This window comes from Antedon mediterranea, chromosome 5, assembly GCF_964355755.1.
Source record: "Antedon mediterranea chromosome 5, ecAntMedi1.1, whole genome shotgun sequence".
Taxonomy (NCBI): Eukaryota; Metazoa; Echinodermata; class Crinoidea; order Comatulida; family Antedonidae; genus Antedon; species Antedon mediterranea.
The window spans coordinates 40,655-55,643 of record NC_092674.1 but is presented as its reverse complement, the minus strand read 5'-3'; the positions used below and the strand labels follow the sequence as shown (position 1 = coordinate 55,643).

Genomic DNA, 14,989 nt, shown 5'->3' with positions numbered 1-14,989 from the left:
ATTGATTTTGTATCAGAATAAAGAAATATAAATATAAAAATCATACCATTATCATCACTATCCTATTGTGATCATCATATCATTATCATCAGGCATCATCATACTATTACCATCACTATCTTATTGTGATCATCATATCATTATCAACATTATCATCATACCATTATCATCACTATGTTATTGTGATCATTATACCATCATCATCATACCATTTCATTACTATCTTATTGTGATCATCATATCATTATCATTATCATCATCATCATCATCATCATCATCATACCATGATCATTACTATCTTATTGTGATCATCATATCATTATAATCATCATAATACCATTATCATCACTATCTTATTGTGATCATATCATTATCATCATCATCATACCATTATCATCACTAACTTATTGTGATAATCATATCATTATCATACCATTATCATCACTATCTTATTGTGATCATCATATCATTATCATCATCATCACCATCATACCATTATCATTACTATCTTATTGTGATCATCATATCATTATCATCATCATTATACCATTATCATCACTATCTTATTATGATCATCATATCATTATCATCATCATAATACCATTATCATCACTATCTTATTGTGATCATCATATCATTATCATCATCATCATCATACCATGATCATTACTATCTTATTGTGATCATCATATTATAATCATCATCATACCATTATCATTAACCTATCTTATTGTGATCATCATTTCATTATCATCATCATACCATTATCATCATTATCTTATTGTGATCATCATATCATTATCATCATCATCATCATACCATGATCAGACTTTTTTTTGTAATGTTCTTGTTTTTTGAGTTCGTGTTGTGTCCGTTGGATATTGTGCTCCGCCAACAGAGCAAACAGAATTTCTATGTTTTTCCTAAAACAAATGATAATAAATGATACTTGACTTGACTTGACTTATCATCATCATCATCATCATACCATTATCATCACTATCTTATTGTGATCATCATATCATTATCAACATCATCATACCATTATCATTACTATCTTATTGTGATCATCATATCATCATCACCAACCACAAACACTTTGCTTTTAATATAAATATTTAATTCTTTCAGTACATTCCTTGTTGACCTGGAAAACTGCAAAAGTACTCCAGCATTGGTTGGCCGGTGTTTTGTTGAAAGAGTATGTAGTTTTTTAACTGTTCTTCTAATATGATGATTATTAAGAATTGTCACTTAATAGGTTCACATTAATAACTAAATAAAATTAGCTAATAAAAAATGTATTTATGATTGTTAGATTTTAATTGCTAAACAGTTATTGAAGCCAAGTTTGTGTTTGCTCTTGCATTATTTGACTTGATTTTGAGATTAACATTGAATCATTTGTAAAGCTTTACTTCCCTTTATCAGGCCTAAACCACACTTCATTACATAGTGTTGCAATGCTGTTCCTTTTTTCAAGTAATTTGAAAATAATATTTTAAATGGTTAGAAACAATACAAATAATCTTTTAATTGAACATAAAAGAGCTATAAAAAGTATAAATAGACAAAAGGAAAGGTGGATTACAGTTGTAAGTTTGTTTGGCAAATTGACTGATTTGAGCATTACTTCCAGGTTCTTGGAATCCAAATTGATTACATGGAAAAGCTTTTGGGATTGGGACAATATTGGCTCGTTTCCATTCTCGGGGAACCCATCCGTTTCTAACACTTGAGTTAGCAATAGCACATAAAGGACCACTAAGAATCTCAGCACCCTCTTTAAACACCCAGGGGGGAAGGTCATCTGGACCAGGGGCTTTATTACATTTAATTTGATTAAGTTTAATCCTGACAGTTTCCAGCTCTATGATAAGGTGACTAGGGATTTCATCAATATCTAATAGTGGATCTAGGGGAGGGAGGGGTTTAAATTCCGTGGTCAATGAGGCAAAAAATTGATTAATTTTATTTGAAAGCAAGGTATTATTGCCGTTACACAGCAAATTTGACATTCCTACAAGTGCATGATTTTCTTTGCATCCTAGATTGAGAAACCTTTTGGTGTGTTTCCACCAGGATCGGGAATCCGAATTCAAGAGCTTAGCTACATTGTTTTTGTAAAAAGATTTACGTAGGGATTTTGACATCCGGTTAACTTTGTTTCTCAGTGAGCGGAACTCAATAAGATTTCCTTCCTTAAAAGCAATTTGACGTTTACGAATAAGATTCTTATATTTGGAAGTAACCCAGGGTTTATCCATCACATACTGTGTTAAGGGAACAAGGGGAAAATGATGGTTATATAAAGATTGTAACTTATCATTAAAAAACTTAAATTGACTATAACAATCATTTAACTTATACATATCATGCCATCTAATACTACAAATGTCCTCAAAAAACAAAAGTTTATTGTTCTGTTTAAACAACCTCTTAAGGCTCTTGTTAGTGTAGTAGTGATCAAGTTTCACATTTGCGACCGGCTTGCAGATAACTACCCTATGGTCCGAAAGGCCAAGAGGAGGCTCGGTGATAGGGGCCAAATAAAACTCTCCCAATGACGTATAAAACAAATCGAGAATCGCTTCCTTTCTTGTGGGTATTTTAACTAGTTGCTTTAGCGGGAACTTTACCAATTTATAGTCCTTCATGCGGTTAAAATCACCAGTAATCACGATGCCGGTTTCCGGGTGCTTTGAGCACACATAATCAAGACTGTGAATAATATGGTTGCACATTTCTAAATCATTTGAATTTGGAGGGTGGTAGATCAATCCTATGGTTATATTCGCGATTTTGCGTGGCAAGCGTTTGGGACGAATGGTTATCCATATACTCTCGAATGCTTCATCCTTAATTGCTTTAGCGGGAACTTTACCAATTTATAGTCCTTCATGCGGTTAAAATCACCAGTAATCACGATGCCGGTTTCCGGGTGCTTTGAGCACACATAATCAAGACTGTGAATAATATGGTTGCACATTTCTAAATCATTTGAATTTGGAGGGTGGTAGATCAATCCTATGGTTATATTGGCGATTTTGCGTGGCAAGCGTTTGGGACGAATGGTTATCCATATACTCTCGAATGCTTCATTCTTAATTTCTGACCAAACTTTATAAGGAATTGAGTCTTTCACATATACGACTACTCCTACTACTAAAAAACGAAGGAAAATTCCACCCAGTATATTGTTGAGCGAGATGAACAAGGTTGTTAGGGTTACATCCACTGGAACCTTTTCCACACTGCCTATGGTTATGTCTTGAGGATATCCTAACTGGTATTACTCTCTGTTTGAATCTACCTCCACGACAACCGCGATGGTGGGTGGCTAGAATTCCCAGCTCTTTAAGAGAAACGAATACATCCTTGCTTAGTTTAGCGTCGGAATACTTATAGCCTGCGATACGCTCTCTACTGAAACACATTGTTATGCAAATGAGGATCACTGGAATGTTCCGTCAGGACAAGCCTCTCCACCACTGCAACGTTTCCGGCGAATCCGAGATGTTATATGTACCAACAATGGGCCTAGCTTTAGTACAGTTCCAACTTGACAATTTTAAGACAGCACAAACAAAGTTTCACCAAACAAATCACATCACCACAAACAGACAGTTAAATGCAAACAGAATATCCACACCAAACATCAAATAAGAAAACAAAAAAGCATGAAAATAAGTATTTTCTTCGCTGCCAGATAGGGCGCGTCTGTACTGGATTACGTCCGTTAATTTGTATAAATAGACAAAAGGAATGGAATGTAATAGATGAATTAAATAGTATAAATAGACAAAAGGAATGGAATGTAATAGATGAATTAAATAGTATAAATAGACAAAAGGAATGGAATGTAATAGATGAATTAAATAGTATAAATAGACAAAAGGAATGGAATGTAATAGATGAATTAAATAGTATAAATAGACAAAAGGAATGGAATGTAATATAGATGAATTAAATAGTATAAATAGACAAAAGGAATGGAATGTAATAGATGAATTAAATAGTAGAAATAGACAAAAGGAATGGAATGTAATAGATGAATTAAATGGTATAAATAGACAAAAGGAATGGAATGTAATAGATGAATTAAATAGTATAAATAGACAAAAGGAATGGAATGTAATAGATGAATTAAATAGTATAAATAGACAAAAGGAATGGAATGTAATAGATGAATTAAATGGTATAAATTGACAAAAGGAATGGAATGTAATAGATGAATTAAATAACATACTGAACATAACCATTAGTTATGGTTTTATGTTGCCATTTTCATTTAATCAATTTAATACAGTTAGAAGTCAGTTATAACCTTCAAAACCTTGTTTAAACTATAGTATTATGACTGTTGTCACTATTAGTCCATGGGAAATTCACACGAAGCTTTGGGACCCAAGTTCCTGAGTCACAATTAATTTTATACTTGTATGAATCACATAGCCAGTTTGAAATAATAAAACATTAATACAGTTATTATCATATCAATTATTATCATATCAATTATTATCATATCAATTATTATCATATCAATTATTATCATATCAATTATTATCATATCAATTATTATCATATCAATTATTATCATATCAATTATTATCATATCAATTATTATCATATCAATTATTATCATATCAATTATTATCATATCAATTATTATCATATCAATTATTATCATATCAATTATTATCATATCAATTATTATCATATCAATTATTATCATATCAATTATTATCATATCAATTATTATCATATCAATTATTATCATATCAATTATTATCATATCAATTATTTAAAATATTGTTATTAGAAACTCTACAATAATAGTAATAAAAAAGTTTTACAAACAAATACTCTATCTTTACCAAAAGCATGCATTAAATTTAACAAATTATTTTAATAATTACATTTTTCATTATAGGGCCTTCTATCTCTACATGCTATATACTTTTTTAGCACAGAAAATATTTCTTATAGATGGCCACAGATGTTTGAGTTAAATTTAAAAGAAAGTACAATATTAGTGAGACAACATTTAATTTCATGGTGTGCTTGATTTGTCGTTTGATTTTTCAGGAGCATGAAATTAATAAATTGTATAGTATTTATTGCCAAAATAAACCACAGGCTGAGGTGCTAAGAAGGGAGTGTGGAAATGACAACCCATTCTTTGTTGTAAGTATTCACAACACAAGGATGACTGTTTGATTCTAAATCTGCATGTTATTACGACATTTTCAAAATTGCTTCATGTCGTGTCTAAAATTTAATTACAGCAATGTTTACTCATACCAGGGAGTTGTAAAATAAATTTATTTAACAACTCCCTGCTCATACAGTGACACCTGTTAATATTACTACATAGAAAATGTGTGTTAGCATTACAAAGCTTCTGAATTATTTAAATTTTAATTTCAAAGCAATCATTCAGTGTTTGATGATATTCTGTTTTGCAGGAGTGTCAAAAGCAGTTGGGCCATAGGTTACCTTTAAGTGCATATTTGTTGAAACCAGTTCAAAGGATAACAAAATATCAGCTATTGCTTAAGGTAAATCCACTTGTGTATTTGTTGCGTGACAATGCTAAACTTAAACACCTTTGTTCATACATTTCCTGAATTATCTTTCTATCATGTCGTGTATTTTTTGCGTGACAATGCTAAACTTAAACACCTTCGTTCATACATTTCCTGAATTATCTTTCTATCATGTCGTGTATTTTTTGCGTGACAATGCTTAACTTAAACACCTTTGTTCATCATATACATATACATATACATATACATACACAGCCAGAGACATTTTTTCATACAACTAAAAAATACGGAACTTTCGCCAATGAGCTATGTTCAACGCGATTATGAGATCATGTTCCGAATATGAGCACTGTTTCTATAATTTACAGTATGATTTACATATACATATATACATATACATATACTTAATGAGTTCATTAACTTCGTGAACAATTTTCATCCTGCTATAAAGTTTACTCATGAAATTTCTGACAAGTGTGTGCCTTTCCTTGATATTAGTTTATCTATTGATAAACCTGGTCTTTCTACATCCGTTCACTACAAAGATACTGACGCGCACACTTATCTAAATTACAACTCTTCGCATCCTCCAGCTTGTAAGAATGCTATACCGTATTCGCAACTTGTTAGACTTCGACGTTTATGTAGCGATGATGATGACTTTAACATCAAAGCATCTGAGATGATCGATTTTTTCAATGCACGCGAATATCCATCTGACATTACTGTGAAATCTCTAAGAAAAGTTTGCCAGTTAACGCACGACGAGGACACATTGCAACCTACACATAATACAAATGCTTGTAACCGCATACCTCTAGTCCTCACGTATCATCCTATGAATAAAAAGGTTATTAACATTGTCCGCGATAACTTTTCAATTTTGACTGAAGATAAATCCGCTACAAAAGATATTTTTCAAGAACCACCCATGATAGCTTACAGACGTGATCAAAGCATTAAAGAAACTTTAGTTAAATCTAAATTACAAAACAAAGGTAATGAATCAACTGGAACATTCAAATGTAATAGAAATAGATGTTCGACATGTAATTACGTTTCATGTTCAAACCAAAAAGTAGGACCTTCTGGTAATTATGTTATCACAGATCGTATTACGTGCACCACTAGAAATCTAGTTTATTGTATTTCGTGTACTAAATGTAATATGCTTTATATTGGTGAAACTAAATGCAGGTTAGGTGATAGGTTTGTAGAACATTTAAGGTCTATTAAACTAAAGACTCCCGGATTACCTGTAGCCACCCATTTTTGTAATAATGAGCATTCCCTTTCGGATATTACAATTTCTGGTGTTAAAGTATGTAATGGTTCTGAGACATCTCGTAGAATTATAGAAGAAAGAATAATAGTAAAGCTTAGCACTCTTGCCCCTACCGGCATAAATGTACAATTTAGATCCTTTAAACATTAATTTTGCCAGAGACATTCACATATTAACAATTATTTACACTTGAAGCTTTTGTCTTTGTTTTAAATTTCCTGCTTTATAAGCAACCATTCCTGCTTTGTACCCCATAGCTTTTGGAGGCGTGCCTTTATAACTATGCCTTTTGTTTGTTAACATCTTTGATTGGCTGATTTGTTTTATTATGTAATTTTGTGACATATGTTATCCTTTGTTACAATTCTTTTCACCTGATGATGGGCTATGCCCGAAACATGTTGTTAAAATAATTCTATATTGAGGCAGTTTTAACTTATTTGATCTTGATTTTTTTCTGTATCCTGCCTATGCAGCTCTTTGATTTACATATACATATACATATACATTTCCTGAATTATCTTTCTATCATGTCGGAAATGTTTGTATTCTATTTTATAAGATTATTGATTGATTCATTTAAATGGCAAAAAACGTTTTTGTAATGTCATCCATCATTTTTCTTTATTTCATACAGTACTAGGATTGTAAACGCAATCAAAAACTTTTCTTGTGAATAAATTGTTTGATTAAATGTTTTATAGGAGATGTTAAAATATTCAGCAGCTGAGACGGGTGTGTCTGACCTTCAGAAAGCCCTAGACTGTATGTTACATGTTTTGAAATTTGTGAATGATTCAATGCATCAGATAGCCATCACAGGCTTTGATGGCAGACTCTCAGATCTTGGAAAACTACTCATGCAAGGTTCTTTCTATGTATGGGTTGAACACAAAAAAGGAAATATTAAAGACATTAGATTTAAGAAAATGCAAAGGCATATGTTTCTTTATGAGAAGTGTATTTTATTCTGCAAGAAAAGGGATGATTTGAAAGATAAAATCTGCTACACATACAAGAACAAGTTAAGGGTTCGTACTAATTCTTTATTGTATTCTAGCATTGAACAATGGTTATCTATAAGTTAACAATTTTAATGAAACCTTTATGAAAATTAATAAATTAATTACTTTAATAATCAGGTACAAGACCTTGGAATTACAGAACATGTAAAAGGAGACAGGAGAAAATTTGAATTGTGGCTGCAAGATAAATCAGAAATTCACATTATACAGGTAAGTTAAACTTTTTTGGTTTTTCAAAACAAAATTTATAGTAAATGTAATACTTTAATATTTTGAAATGATATGTCTATAGGCTGTGAATGATGAGACTAAAGTAACATGGGTAAAAGAAATCAGGGAGCTACTTCACAGCCAGCTAGAGGAAGAGCTAGGTAAGTAAAAATTTTGAGATTTATTAATAAACCTATTTGTATTTGTTTCACAATTTGTAATGACTGATTTGTTTATCTGTTTTCAAAATATATTTTTTATTTCAGCTATGAAGGACCTCATCGAACAAAAGACTCATGAAATATTTGATAACAATAGGTAAAGCTATACAAATCTATATTACAAAATACTTCAAAGGAATGTAATATCTAAATATATATATTTGTTGAAAGGTGTCAAACACAACATTGTTCTTGTTATTTTTCATAGAATTAATAATAATCTTGGACATGACACAACAGTTCTCCCATCACCGACTCCAAGTGAAACATCATCTGCTAGTGGGAACTTTGTCAACATGTCCTTAGCAGATAATGATGAGGATGGTTGGGCTAGTGAAGAATTTAGCGATTCTGATGATGGGATGGATGACACATGTTCTGTTAACACTCAAGTAAATATAATTATTTACCATTTCATATATTTGTTGTTTCTTTGAATTTATTATTATTTAATATTATTTTTCAAGCTAGGGTTAATATAATTCAATGATTTATAAATAACTAATAATACCATACAGTGTACTTAGCTTTATGACAATTTCTCATACATCTTTCATTGCATATAGAACTAATATATTATTCATTGTTGCTTAATTATTAAACGATTTATAAATGACTATAAAGAACATCTATGCTTGCTTTTGCTAATGAGAGTTATATGCTAAGCTTCCACCAATCAACATATATATAATTAGCCCTTAACATTCATTGCTAAACTATGATCCAGGTTATTGCAATGAACCAATACGTTGTTCTTGCTGAATATGAGACTGTTGAGGAGACCGAACTTCCTGTAAAAGAGGGCGACATTGTAGAAGTAGAACGTGTTGGAAAATCAGGCTGGTGGCTTGTACGCAAAAACTTGACAAATGAAAAAGGCTGGGTTCCTGCTGGTTACTTGGAATCACTTGCAATGCGTGCAACTCGTACTAGTGTTTCATATGTACCTCAAGGTGTGTAGTCATGTATAAACATGGTGCCATGCTAACATTCTAATTAATCTTATTTTATTTGCATCCATGTTTTAAAAGCTATCAGCAACTTATTATTTATTTAAAGCCATAGCCACAAGTGTGTTTGGTTCTGGTTTTAACCCATACCCATTGATCAATTACAAGACTAATCACATTAATTATTTGGTGTTAACATCATAACAATAAGAATATCATTTTATAATGTGTCAGAACTAACATATCTGGACATTTTATTATCAACTACAGATTATCACATGAATGGTGATTCAGTCTGTGACAACCCCCCTCCCCCACTCCTGTTTGTCATGACAGTTTTTCGTTTCCCTTTTGGGGTCGGACTGAGGAAGCATGGCTCCCGGTTAGGGACCCCTGGTGGTATACTGAGCCGAGATTTTAATATTTAATAAGATAAAACAAAAAATGTTATATACAGTAGGCCTATAAACTCAGCACTTGTTTTATAATTTTATCAAATGCTTTTAATATTTTAATGTTATTTTTATATGTTGTAATGAACTTGTATTTTTAATTATATCTTAATTGCTATTTAATATTTTAAAAAAATGCACTTATTCACTGCTATTTAATATTGTAAATTCAACAATGTTTACTTTGTTACAATAAAGAATTTGAATTTGAAAAGTGCTAAATACACACAACCCCTTGAACTGCCACATGCATGCATTGCACAACATGCGGGCTACAACTCTGATTTAATTGCATTGCATTGTATTCAATTTAAAAATTTATTGTTTTATGCTTAATGCATTGATTTAGTTTTTAACAATTTCATTTCATTTGATTTTTCTTTTGTTTTCATGTTAACAGCAGAAAAAGTTTTATATATATGATTATGTTTAAGGTGAGCATTTTGTTTTATACCACCATCACTTTTTTTGCTAATTGTATCATTTTAATTCACTAACTTTATTTACTTTCCTAATTATATACAGTATGTACAGTATTATGACTAATTATATACAGTATGTACAGTATTATGACTAATTATATACAGTATGTACAGTATTATGACTAATTATATACAGTATGTACAGTATTATGACTAATTATATACAGTATGTACAGTATTATGACTAATTATATACAGTATGTACAGTATTGTGACTAATTATATACAGTATGTACAGTATTATGACTAATTATATACAGTATGTACAGTATTATGACTAATTATATACAGTATGTACAGTATTATGACTAATTATATACAGTATGTACAGTATTATGACTAATTATATACAGTATGTACAGTATTATGACTAATTATATACAGTATGTACAGTATTATGACTAATTATATACAGTATGTACAGTATTGTGACTAATTATATACAGTATGTACAGTATTGTGACTAATTATATACAGTATGTACAGTATTATGACTAATTATATACAGTATGTACAGTATTATGACTAATTATATACAGTATGTACAGTATTATGACTAATTATATACAGTTGTACAGTATTATGACTAATTATTATATACTACAGTATATACAGTATTCTGATTAATTTTTATTATTTATTATGACACAACTTCCAAATCACCAATACTTTTCAGGAGGAATTATTTACTCATGTTTAATTTTATTTCAAAGTACTGTATTAGATTTTGCACTTTTGTGAAAATATTCCTTGGGTAAACCTTTACCTTTTGATTGATAAATATGTTTTGATCTTTGTTTACATCCAGAGTCTTCAAGAAGAAGTCATCGTCCAACAGTGCACCTAAGACGCAATCGTAGCCGTAGTGGTTCCAGAAAATCACTTCAAAAACGCAATGCGATACGAGTTGAATCACGTGCATAGCAGCAGCAGCATTGAATAATTCTTTCTGCTCGACTACAAATGACTAATATTGATAAAGTTTATCAAATTATTTATTCAACATTAGTCATTCAAAGATGTCCAAAGAGCTTTATTTGTATTCGTCTGGCTTTTCAACAATAAGCATTAGTTACATCATATAAAATTATGTGGCCTATTTACAAATTGAATTGTAGAATATTGATTTTAATTACTATAATAATAAATAGCTTCAAAATTAATTAATGTAAAATAAGATTTATTAATGACTCTTGTTGGTTATAAATATTTTAGGTAAAGTAATTTTCTTTTTGAGGTTTAATAAAGTAGGCCTAACAGTGCCCAACCTCACTCGACAATCTTAAGAGATTATCTAAAACTCTGTCTACACTATCAAACTGTAGTTTGACAAAAAAATATGATGTGCCAAAATATAAGAGTGATATATTGTTTGTCAAAATAGTTTAATAGTGTAGACAGAGCTTTTTAAAGTTTATATTTTATAACAGACCAATACTCAATTGGAGAAATTATGTTTGGTCAAAGCTAGAACTGACTTTTGTTTTAATACCAGAGCAACACTAATGCATAAAAACCTATGATTATATAACAAAATTTGTTTTCGTTATTTATTAGTAATCATGTACATGCTGAAGAAATGTAGATAGCTTTTTTTTCAATCAGTTTTTCTTTTCTTGTGAAATTCAAACATATAACCTTCTATTTTTATTGTAATTATAAAACTTAAAAAATAATATATTTTGTTGATTAGTTTATTGTAAGTAAAAACATAAAAAATCGCTCTTTTGTGAGTACAACAATGTTATTTGAAACCAGGTACAGTTAAGACAGTCTGCTATGTAAATACGAATTTGATCCAACTCGGCCCTAAACCGTCTCGGCTAAAGTCAAGTCGGCCCCACGTCAAGTCGGCCCCAAGTCAACTCGGCCCCACGTCACCTCGGCCCCACGTCAACTCGGCCCCACGTCAACTCGGCCTCAAGTCAACTCGGCCTCACGTGAACTCGGCCTCACGTGAACTCGGCCTCAAGTCAACTCGGCCTCACGTGAACTCGGCCAAAAACTAATCCGTCAACTCGGCCTCTAAAAACTATGAAACGCAAAAAGTGCTAATATAGTAGTTAATATTATAATGGCAGGATATAGTACGGTTAGGCCTACATAATACTAAATAGACGAAATACAACGGAAAATTCAATATTAATGATTAAATAATATTAATTGATAGGTAGTATTTATTTATATTGTTTGAAATAAACAAATATTTCTTCACATTTTGTATACAGGAATAACTGTCAAAGAAGACATTAAAAAAAATAATATTTAAACAATATACTTCGGTCTAAAACTGTACAGATATACATCAAAAGAATAAAATGACATTAAAATCATAACAAATCAAAAGGCAAGAAAACAAATTGCATAAGCATTATGGGTATAGGTTACATGCACACACACACCCAGACATGAATGTGCATTATTTTCAAATAGGCCTTACGGTTTTTTTGTATGACATTTTTATTTTCATTTCGTTTAGTACTTCATAATTATTCATAATTAATACAGTACACCATGGAAAGAGAGAAATTTGCTTCCATAACAGTCCATAGGGATGTGATTGTGATTTTATTGTATTTAATTATGGATTCATGGAATTTGTCATGGTGTGTGTTGTTATACTATCATCGGGAATCTTTTGTCCCGTTTTGTAATATCATCTTTAACTAAAAAGAATAATTTCTTCCTCACTATCATCCGATGATCATCCAGAAACGGCTGCTATTTTAACGTCACGTCACAAAACGGAACAGGTGTGAATGTTTTAAACGGAACGGTGAACGGGCGCGCCTCACGTTGAAAATTTCCCATAAATGTATTCATTGGATTCTCCATTATAATCAAATTTGAAATTTCCGTTTTATTTCATCTATTATGTAGGCCTAACCGTACTATATCCTGCCATTGTAATAAATGAACTACTATATTAGCACTTTTGGCGTTCCATACTTTTTAAAGGCCGAGTTGACGGATTAGTTTTTGGCCGAGTTGACTTTAGGCCGAGTTGACTTGAGGCCGAGTTGACGTGAGGCCGAGTTGACTTGAGGCCGACTTGACTTGGGGCCGACTTGACGTGGGGCCGACTTGACTTTGGCCGAGACGGTTTAGGGCCGAGTTGACCTGCACCCGTAAATACACATGAGTTCATGTTGTGTGTATGTAATAGTCCCAACAGGTTTTGACTATAGGTAGGCCAAATGCATTGTATACTTTACAGTAGGTACACTATTTATAGACTTAGTAACTTAGTCCATTCTTAGATTTAATAATCACTATGATTACAATTTTCCATGTCTGCTGTTGTTGATTACATAGACTACCATAGTAATCATTTGGAAAAAACCCTGGTTCGATTAATTTCCGTTTTTGTTATATTTTGTTATGATCTTGTTGTGACACTTGAATAAATTACTATTATTAAAAGATTTGATAGGCCTAAATCCTTTTTTATTTCTATATTAAATAGATATTATTAAATTAGATATATTTTATGAGTTGTAAAATCAATTCAAGATCATGCTGTAAAATAAATCATGATCCAAGATAAGAGAGAAAAAGTATCGAATTGGAAAACTTAATTGTGACGAGTGAGCCGCCGCTCTCTAAACAATAGCCGCCTACATTCATTCATTCATTTGATCAAAATAACATAAAACAAGTTAATATGGATAAAAAAATAATAAAAAAACAAGATATAAAACAATAATAAAATCAAGGAGTCCTTGAGGTAAAAGAAGTTTAAAAAGAAGTAAAGAAAATTAAGTTTAGATGCTATGCCGTTCCGATGCGAGATTGTTTTTTGACTAATTTTCTAAATGCATTTAGTACACTTGCTGAGATATCATGGAATAATTCTTGAACATATTCCATTAACATTTTGGCCTACTACTATATGCTGCTACTATAAAAAAAAATTCATGTGAACATGTGTTTTTTTTTCTTTGAAATATTTGTTGGGAAAGAAATGTTGTTATCAACCGATCGAAGTATTGTTCTATGTCTAAACAGAATTTTGCAGATATTATCACAAAGCGGGACACTACTTTTTAGGCTAAAGATGTGTACACTATAATTTCTACGAGCTATATCTACACACATAAAAATTGTGTCTACACAATGGTTCTTGTATACCGTACATCTTCTAATAGAACTCACACTCTAATATAGTAACCCCGCCTTCTAATAGTAACCCACCTTATAAGTCAATCTAACCCACTAACATTAGAGTCACTAGTAAAACTATTGACAATATCAGGGCCGTAGCCAGGATCGGTCAAGGGGGGGTTCGGACACTAAATATTTGGGTCAACCCCCCCCCCCCCCACCCCTGGGGGTGGGGCCTGATGCGAAGCGAATTTTGTTAAATGACACCCCTAGATGGCCGGAAAAGACACTCTCGTGCAGCATGCTACCAATGAGCAAAAAGATCGTACTTTTTTCCTCCTTTTCAAACACGTCGATAATTTAAAGGACGATAACTATTTGTTGCCGTATGTTAGATGCGCGTGCTCTGTGCGGAACCGCCGATTGTTTGATCATTTACTCCGTATTTTGTTTTGCGTTCAAGTTCAATGCGAACGTACATCTAGGAGCAGCCCCGAAAAAAGAACACTGGTTGAAGGCAAATGCTATTTGCTAGCTCTATCTATAATATTTATTTACAGCAATTTGTTGAGGAATATAAATATTTAAATAGGTGATATTGATACATTTTAGTACGTATCGGCTGGTGGTCTAGAAAAAAATAATCGGATGCCATAATGTGAACTACAGTACTTGATACCATAGATATTATAGTGTAAAATTTTAATATTC

The 14,989-nt window shown here is 31.5% G+C and overlaps 1 protein-coding gene across 15 annotated transcripts in view; it reads left to right on the top strand.

Annotated features, from left to right (window-relative positions):
- The window catches only part of LOC140049977 (guanine nucleotide exchange factor DBS-like), a 47,965-nt gene extending 34,361 nt beyond the window's left edge, over nt 1-13,604 (top strand). For 12 of the 15 annotated variants that reach the window (XM_072094953.1, XM_072094948.1, XM_072094942.1 and 9 more), the window contains 10 exons: nt 1,132-1,201; nt 5,089-5,187; nt 5,469-5,561; nt 7,539-7,865; nt 7,977-8,069; nt 8,152-8,230; nt 8,336-8,387; nt 8,499-8,682; nt 9,018-9,243; nt 10,983-13,604. In XM_072094953.1, coding sequence (XP_071951054.1) covers nt 1,132-1,201; nt 5,089-5,187; nt 5,469-5,561; nt 7,539-7,865; nt 7,977-8,069; nt 8,152-8,230; nt 8,336-8,387; nt 8,499-8,682; nt 9,018-9,243; nt 10,983-11,098 — 1,339 coding nt within the window. In that variant the 3' untranslated portion in view covers nt 11,099-13,604. Of the gene's footprint in view, nt 1-1,131; nt 1,202-5,088; nt 5,188-5,468; nt 5,562-7,538; nt 7,866-7,976; nt 8,070-8,151; nt 8,231-8,335; nt 8,388-8,498; nt 8,683-9,017; nt 9,244-10,092; nt 10,127-10,982 lie in introns of all 15 variants that reach the window. The other 3 variants (XM_072094946.1, XM_072094952.1, XM_072094951.1) reach the window with 3 other exon arrangements.
- The last annotated feature ends 1,385 nt before the right edge of the window (nt 13,605-14,989 follow it).